Below are 9051 nucleotides of genomic sequence, written 5' to 3' on the forward strand. Positions count from 1 at the left end.
CAAGATATGATAGACATTATCCAAGGGTAATTTCGATCTCTCGCGCACAACTATTATTAAATAGACTTTGCCATAATTTATTAACGATCGTACATTATTGGTCGCATAGGGTTTGGAAAGAGTTTATTCGACAACATCGCAAGGATTGCAAGGCACCACTTAATGTAGTTGAAATATCAGTAAGTTGTACTATATACACTTCCCCACGTGTTTAATTACTGTATCGTACTTCAATTTATGTGTGAGATGATGAGAATAATATTCTTCTCGTACAGTGGTGTTTGCGGCAGGAACCAGGTAATAACTTGTGTGGATACTACATTTATGAATTTATCACTGCGCACATAAGAAGAACTCCTAAAGATGTCCTCAGAGTACATATATATTATTTTTTATTTATTTTTAAATGAATATATATATATATATATGTATTAATACTTTTCCTTTTATTTCAAATGCAAGACTGAATGGTTGAAACGAAGGGTCATGCAAAAAGACCATCTGAAAGCAGTTCAAGAGTCAATAGCAGGATATTTTCTAGAAAAAGTGCTAAATCCCAACGGCGAGTTCTACTTTGATCCTAAGGAATAAATGATGTAAATTAAATGTTTATTGATATCGTTATTTTCGAGAACAAGATTATGAAAGTGTTATATATAATATATAGGTTCATACTTTATTCGAATATAATAATGCTCGAGATGAGAATTAGATATAATTATATGCGTGCGTGTATTTATATTAGCAACGTAGAATACGTACATAAAAACATATTATATATTAAACAAATACGTGTAACTGAACTAAAAACAAATTAAAAAAAAGAAAAAGAAAAGAAACCTTTAGTCCCAATTGGGGTTACCAACCGGGACTAAAGGGTGCGGCCACGTTTGCTCGGCTGGAGGGCCTTTAGTCCCTGTTGGTAACACCAACCGGGACTAAAGGTCCCTCTTTAGTCCTGGCTCGATGACCGGGGACTAAAGGTGGCACCTTTGGTCCTGGGATCGTTGTTCCGGCGCGGTAACCGGGACTAAAGGCCGTTACCGCCCGGGACAACAAGTCCATTCTGTAGTAGTGGTTATGAATGGCCACAGCACAGTGAGTAAAAAAAAAGGCACTATTATAAATTGTGTTGCAGGTAGTGGCTTTCTTTGCTACATGTTGTGGACCATTTTTGTTATTAAAATGTTGATTCAATATTGTTTATTCAGTTATTTAAGAAAACACAAAGAATTATCTGAGTTTGTAGGAAATTGTCCCCTTTTTGTGATCCACTATATATAGAGTGTACAGCGCCCTATCTTGCCTTCCATTATTTACATCTAGCATTTTTATTTTGCTTCCAAGCCAAATTCTGTTTTTTTTGCCACACAAGAACCCTCCTGTGGATGAATGCTTCCGGTTTATTATGACACCCATAGGCCTACCCATGGCCTATGTGCATCACATGTGCTACGGTTGATTGATTTAGAACAATTTATCAATCCTCTGCTCATAATAGATAGCCTTCCCATTTGCTTTCGGTTCCTGCAGGTTGTTACATATGGTCCCAATTCTAGCTATGCCAAAAACCATGTTGTCTGCCGCTGCTACGGCCAACCTATTTGCCACACAGTGTACAAGTCAATTGTCCGGGCTTATCCGATCGTATAAAGGTTAGTTATCTAATTCTACAGTTTTTTCTTCACTCAAACCCATGGAGTGTCTCAGTTTACATATACCTCCATGTTCCATTTGAACATTTGCCTCATTGGTTTTGCCAAGATGACTCAACACTGTCGCGACTTTACATAGCTAACTTTAATACAGTCCTCTCCATGCATTATAAATAATTCAATGCTCAAAATTTGTAAAGTACGTAGCAATATAACTCAACATTATTGCGCCTTTACATGGGCATGGCTCAACTTTAGTACAGTCGTCTCCACGTATTAGAAATAATTCAGTGCTCAAAATTTGTAAAAGACATTTCTTAGCCTAATTTAAGTCCCTACATTTTTTAAAGCATGAACTCGAGAAAGGTAGTCCAACGCAAAGAGTTGACCTTGCCATCGCTAGATGTCTATCAGATGGATTTTCCAGTAACCTCCCTGCTACTTCATAGTTTCATTAGAAAGGGTGACATACATGATGCAGCACGTAAATAAAAAGTCGTCGTCATGTATGGCACTGCACACCCAGTGCCGGCCCTAAGGGTAGGCCACGAGGTGCGACGGCCGAGGGCCCAAGCGGAGGAGGGGCCTAAGCCCAGGTATACAAACTCTCAGGTCCTATAGTCCATTAGGCATTAGCAAACTAATAAGAAGAGAGACATAGAACTGGCTAGGCGGTCCAAAAAGACAACATTGACATTTCTTTCCTAGTTTCCTTTCCTCACAGCCCTCGGGTAGAGAGGAGGCGAGGAGTCACGCCACACACAACACACTCTGATCATGAGTTCGGGATGTGCGCCTTACACGCGTGGAGCTGGCGAGCCGCACCGCCGCGAAGAGCTAGACTACCGGAGACACGGACACGGCGTACGAGGACGGCGACCAGGAAGGGCTCCACGACGACGACATCTTGATTCTTTTCTTCTTATGAATTGCGATCACCGATTAGTTGTTTAGGCCCAAGGTATTTTTTCCTTTTTATTTTTAATTCAAATTAATTATTTGTATAGTATTCCAGACTTCTAGTACTTTGTACTCATATAGTCATATTTTTCTTCTAATTTACATGTTAGAATTTTATAATGTTACCTAAGAAATATTTGTCATAGATGAGAAAAGAAAACGAATATATTATTTTTTTAATCTACATTATTTCTCGATAATTATCATACATCTACAAATATATTCATTAATCTATATTGTTCCTCGATAATTATTAGATATGTTAAATTAAAAATATGTTATTGAATTTGCTTTCGTTTTGCAAGTAAAATTAGCGTCTATATATTATAAGATTTTATACATGGTCAAGGAGCCGTTACGACAAGATCACCGGAGGGCCCTTATAATCTTAGGACCGGCACTGTGCACACCTAGATAGCTGTTTCAACAATTCTTACATATACGAAACCCTCTTTATGAAAATTCAGATGCCCTACTGTGCTGACAAATTTAGCACCTTCATTCTGTGCTTCATATGTACTAACCACCTTTATGATGCTATAGGTACAAAACAACATAACGGCTTCATCATTTTGTGACATGGACAGCCCTGTTTCGGAACGGCTGCAAAACTTGCTATTAGCAACGGTTCCTGGGGACGGGCACACCAGCCTCTTTAGTACCTTTTACATGCTACTGTCCCTTTGTATATTACGTTATTAATGAACCTGTTCTCTCGTTTTACAAGCTATTGTCCCTCTCTTGTACTCGCATATGCGCGCGATGGCGCGTTTGAATCCACCGTCATCTGCAGAAGCGAACATTTGATTGGAATCCTGAAGCAGGAAGGCAGAACTGAGCCGTGCATCAGCAGCGGTAGCAAGCTGGCCAACACAACTTGGCCCATCACCCAGAGTGCCTGGTCCCAACATCGCAGCAGCCCACTGCTAGCCCGCCACTGCAGTGTTATTGTTAACAAGATCATTTGACCCCCTTCAGTTTTGTTCCATCTCTGAAGCATAGGATAGCAAAAAACCGGATGATATATAGGCTTAGAAAACCAACTCAGCTTATTTTTAGGATGATCTTTTGGATACGTCTTTGGTCCATCCTTGAGAAGGTGGCCAACCAATCCAATTTGAAGCTGGTATATATATCGACTATTAGAGACTACGACAATAGAGATTTTCGTCAAAAATGAATGGTGGTCTTTTTATTGGCTTAGTGCTTAGTTTGCCATTTGGCACTTTTAGATCCTTCACCTCTCTTGCTTTTTTAGAGATTCTTTTCTGCTGGATGTTGGATCTTTGTAATAAGTGCAAAGCTCTTGCAGAGGGCGGAATAAAAATTCCTTTTAAAAAAAATTCATATCTCAAAATCAACACCCTCAAGTCCGGGGAGACTTGTTTGGATGCACTCCCTTCCATCCCAATCAGTATATATGGATCGAGAACCTCAATCTTTTCCAACTCACGTGGATCAGAGTGCATCTAAACAAGTTCTAAACTAGAAACACATGTGACTTAGAGTTTGACTCCCAAAAGTTGGATCGAATATACTTGCGTCCAGTTCTACATGTATGGTGATACGAACACTACCGTTCCTTCTACATGCATTAGGGATTATAATCCAAGCATACGCACACATTTACATGCACGGATGCTCAGCTCGTACGATGTATTTGATCAGCTGCACATACATATATACAGATTATATTCACACACACATCGTGTCTACGCACACAACAATTACTCTTCCTCGCCGGACAAGCCTAAGCTCACCGGCGTGCCGGTCTCCGGTATCCAGTCCGCGCCGTGCAAGAAGTGGCCCACTGTGAACTGCAGCGCCTTGTCCTTGCCCATCACGTGGAACCCCCGCATCTCCTTCCGCCCGGTGACGTTGGCGCCGTCGCCGGCGTTCCTGAACTCGCCGAAGAAGGCCGTGCCCAGGTCGTCCTTGCCCTCCCAGGGCATGTACCCCTGGCCGTGCACGAAGCCGTCGATGATGGACTCCATCACCACCGTCCTCGCGAACTCCTTCCACGGCCGGCCCAGGTACGCCTTGACCGGCGAGGCCCCGGCCCCGGCGGACTTGTTGCTGTTGCTGCTGGCGAGCTGCTCGTCCGCGACGATCTGGCTCCGGTGGATGACGAAGCCCGTGGTCTGCTGGTGGTCCCGCCGCGACTGCGCGGTGACCACGGCCGGCTGGCCCGGCCGCGGCTGCCGCACCAGCAGCAGGCAGCGCTGGAACACGGCCGCGGCGTCGCCCATGATGAAGTCCACGGTGCCGGAGATGAAGCAGCTGCGGTAGAACTGCCGGTACGCCTGCGCGAACAGCGTGTCCTGGTTGCCCTCGATCCGGCAGTTGAAGAAGATGGCCTTGTCGCCCTTCACCCGCAGCGCCAGCGCTTGCTGCTTCTCCACACCCGCCGTGTTCCGGATGCCCAGCTTCATCGCCATGAAACTGTCACCGTCCACCGCTGCATGCAGTGCAGGCATATTATGGTGGATGATCCATGCCAATGCCATGCCCATGCGTCGTGCTTCAATCAATCAACCAATGATTATATGATATATACCAAAAGTGGCGGTTCTCCACATCCTGATGCCGTCCACGATGTTCTTGCTGCCCGTCACGATGGACCTCTTGGACCCGTCGCCGTACATGGTGATGTTGGCCATCCTACCAGTGATGTTCACCGTCTCGTCGTACACGCCTTCCTTTACGTAGATGAAGTACCTGCCGCTGTACTTATCCGGCATGGCGTCCAGCGCGGCCGAGATGTTGGTGAAGTCGCCGCTGCCGTCCTTGGCCACCGTCACGTTGGGCGTGAGCGCGGCCTTGCGCCGCCCGCCCTTGACGCCGAGCAGCTTCCGCTCCTCGTTGGGCACCCACGTGGGGACGGACGACGACGACGTGGATTCCCCCTCTTCCTCCAGCTGACGGTTGCTGCCCTTGCCGTTCACGTCGTCGGGGCTGCCGCCGTTGAGATCGAGCATGGAGGCCAGTGCGGCGCCCTGCTTGATGATGGCGAGGGCGTTGCTAGAGATCTCCCGCGCCTTCTCCATGGTGCTCTTCACCTCATCGCGGACCTCCCCCTTGGGGAACATGTCAACGCAGGAGCCCTGGAACGTGATCACCGCGCTGAGCCAGGCCTGGAGGTCCTGCGCGGGCCCGTCCACGCCGCGCCACGCGATGCTGGACAGCGCGCGCTCCACGTTGCCCCGGCAGTCCTCCAGGAGCATACGGCAGTCGTGGATGGCCTCCCACACCAGGGTGTCGTTGCTCTGCCGCACCGCGTCCAGCACCGACGAGCGGTTGAACCCCTCCGCCAGCGCGCGCTCCACGGCGGTGATCGCGGCGGCCGCGGCGGCGTGCGGGTGCTCGGCCGGGTCCGTCCGCGACAGCGCCGACTCCAGCGTGTCGCGGCACGTGCCCTGGAAGTCCGCGGGCGCGCAGAAGAGCTCCACGCTGCGCATCGTCTTGATCATGTTGCGCTTGCTCTCCGAGTCGTAGCCGGCCCTCTCGTTCACGAAGAACACGACCGTCCCGATCACCATGGCCACGAGCAGGCACGCCGACAGGACGCCGACGACGAGCCTATTGCGCGACTGGCCGCCATCGGACGACGACATTGGCGTTGGCGCGCGCAACCGGAGCCCGCCGCCGCCGCGCGAGCCAAATCCGGATCGGAGGGCACGACGTCGACGCGGGACGCGGCACGGGGCGTCAGTTGGACATATGCATGGAAACGAACGTGCCCAACGACCAACACCGCCAAGTGGCTATGATTAGGAAGAGGAGAGTTTGTTTTGGATTGCCTGATGATTGTTTGGTACAGAGTTGTGGTTTACCCTTGTTCTCAGGAAGAGGCTTGTGTTGGATTTGTGCCGGGAAGATTCTACTACCGGGCGTGGCTTTTCTGTCCTATTCTTTTTTAAAAACTTATTAAATACTGCCAGAGAGAGAACTTTTTTATTTATAGAGAATGTTATTCTAGGAGAATAAGCAGTTTCATCCTTATGTTTTGTAGCAGGCTCAGTTTTATCCATTATTACTTTTTCGTCTCAAATAGTAAGTCGTTTTAAAATTTGTCCTAAGCCAAAATTTATCTAACTTTAACCAAATCTATAGAGAAAATATATTAATATATACAATATCACACAACACACTATCGAACTATATTTACAGTGATCTAATGAATCTAGTTTGGTATTTTAGACGTTTATTATGCATTTTTCTATAAGTCAAAATTAGAGACGTTTGACTTATGACAAAGCTAAAAATGACTTAAAATTTCAAATGGAGGGCATATGATTCACTTCTTATTTTTAATTAGGGTTGTGTTATGTGTTCGTAGATTCTCGGTTAACGATGTGTAGCCACCCAAAACAGATTGAAGCATTAGTCTTCTTTCATCTTCATCAATCGTTTTCTATGTCTTGCCTCCAAAGCGTAAGATGATGTAAGCTCATGCCTGCCTTTTCCCACCATCATGTCATTTTTGTGTTTTCCCGTTCGTTATGCCACTCACTAGTCATTCTCCACCTTCTGTTATTAGCAGTGTCCTACCTCACTGCTCACCACTTCTCATCGTTGTCACCAGGCAAACCGCCTCACAAGAACATCCCTTTTAAAAAGAACTTTAGAAGCCCTAATTTTGAACCACAACCCTACTCACTAACCTCACTGATGGCATTTTTCTACTCTAATGCAACAAGCCCATGTTCAAACAAGTTGATGGAAATGGGGACTCTTTAGTCTACTAAAATTTGCAACCACTATTCTTTGATTATGATTGGAGCTATCTTGTTACTAGTTTAGAGCTCCGTCTCAACTCTTAGGGCCTGTTTGGTATGCTCACACTAGCTCCGGCTCCATCTGATGTACGCACTGTAGTAAGGAGCCATTAGCTTTTTTTTCCTTTTGCTTGACTGCCTCCCGACTATAGTGCATCTACAATGTCAAAGTTGGAGCATATCTATGCTACTATTCTACTACTCTAAACTATACTATGTAATACAAAGGAAACCCATAAAACCACCAGCATAAAAAAATAGTAAAATTTATGCTACCATTGTACTATGCAGTATAAAGTGGCAGGACTTGTACCCCTTCACATCGTGTCATCCAACACAATGTTTGGTCAGGAGTGTGGAGGGGTTAAAGTGGTTTTCACTTCGCGTGTTAATGGAAACACCATGGTAATGGAGATGGTGTTCATTCTAACCAATGTTGTATTATCTAAGCCTATTGAATTGCCGTCTCGTATTTCCAAATGCGTTATTTTTTGGTATTATAATTTGTTACTCTATCAAAAAGAATTGACATTTTGGACATTAACACTACAATATGCAAACCACAACTTTGGTTAGTAGTTTTGTTATCGAATATTTCTTGAACATGTCAAACATATACCTTTTTGAATTTGCTAGCCGTGGGTCGGCCTAGCAAACTATTCAAACAAGTTACTTAAAGCTTTATCACTAGACAAATATATGCCTTATTAATTTAGAATTGATGGAAAACATAATAATATATTTAAAACCATTTACAACGTGTTTACAATACACATTAGGATCCCCACGGGATCAAAGATTCCCTACAGACAATCCATAGCTTTGTGCCATCTTATCATTACTATTTAGATATTCCACATTAGTTCTCATGAAAAAACATTAGTAAAAAAATACAAATCCTAAAATTTCTCACAAAAGTCAGAAAAAATTAGCCTTTAATTTGGTAAACAATAATCATCATTGTTAATAGTACCCATTGGGTCCACTCTATTTTATGAAAAATATAAACACTTCTGCCATTATGAAAAACTATATAAAATAACCTCTTAAATTTGCATCCAAATTTCCCACCAATAAACTATGAGAACAATTTAAAATAACCACCTTATTTGCATCTAAATTACCCATGTTTGCCATATTAAAAGATGGATTAAATTAAAATAACCCTCTAAGTTACCCACTTCTGTAACTACGAAAGGTAATGCAAAGTAACGCCTAAATTTCCATGTAGAACACAAACATTCGCAATTATGAAAGATAATATAAAGTAACACTTTTATTTTTTTATCTAAATTGTCCACCGCTAGTGTTATATAAAATAAACTAAAATATCCCTCAAATTTATGTGTAAATACTAATAGTTTATCAAACGTGGAGAAATGCTCCCTTAACAAAGCACATATCTATGACATTGACAATTAACTCTAAGTTATATTAATACTCCATGAAATAATTTTTGTAACTTATTACTTTAAATATGTTTATTATATATTTTGACTAAAACATATGCAAATATAATTCTTTAATGTAACAAATGATACTAATAAATTATTTAATATTCTATTACTATCCATGACATATAATTTTTATATAAATGCATGGTTACTTTTGAAAGGATCAAGTTGCCCAAAAGGGAGGGTGAATTGCGCTAATTCTAA

The 9051-nt window shown here is 43.5% G+C and overlaps 1 protein-coding gene across 1 annotated transcript; it reads right to left on the minus strand.

Annotated features, from left to right (window-relative positions):
* Positions 1 to 4188: 4188 nt before the first annotated feature.
* LOC136539719 (probable pectinesterase/pectinesterase inhibitor 13) lies at positions 4189 to 6338 on the minus strand. Its single transcript, XM_066531696.1, has 2 exons — positions 5173 to 6338; positions 4189 to 5073 (listed from the first exon to the last, which is right to left on the minus strand). Exons 1-2 carry the CDS (start codon positions 6227 to 6229, stop codon positions 4343 to 4345), a joined length of 1788 nt encoding a protein of 595 aa, XP_066387793.1. The 5' UTR covers positions 6230 to 6338; the 3' UTR covers positions 4189 to 4342.
* Positions 6339 to 9051: the final 2713 nt, after the last annotated feature.

The sequence above is a fragment of the Miscanthus floridulus genome, chromosome 2 (genome assembly GCF_019320115.1).
Source record: "Miscanthus floridulus cultivar M001 chromosome 2, ASM1932011v1, whole genome shotgun sequence".
NCBI classification, from domain to species: Eukaryota; Viridiplantae; Streptophyta; class Magnoliopsida; order Poales; family Poaceae; genus Miscanthus; species Miscanthus floridulus.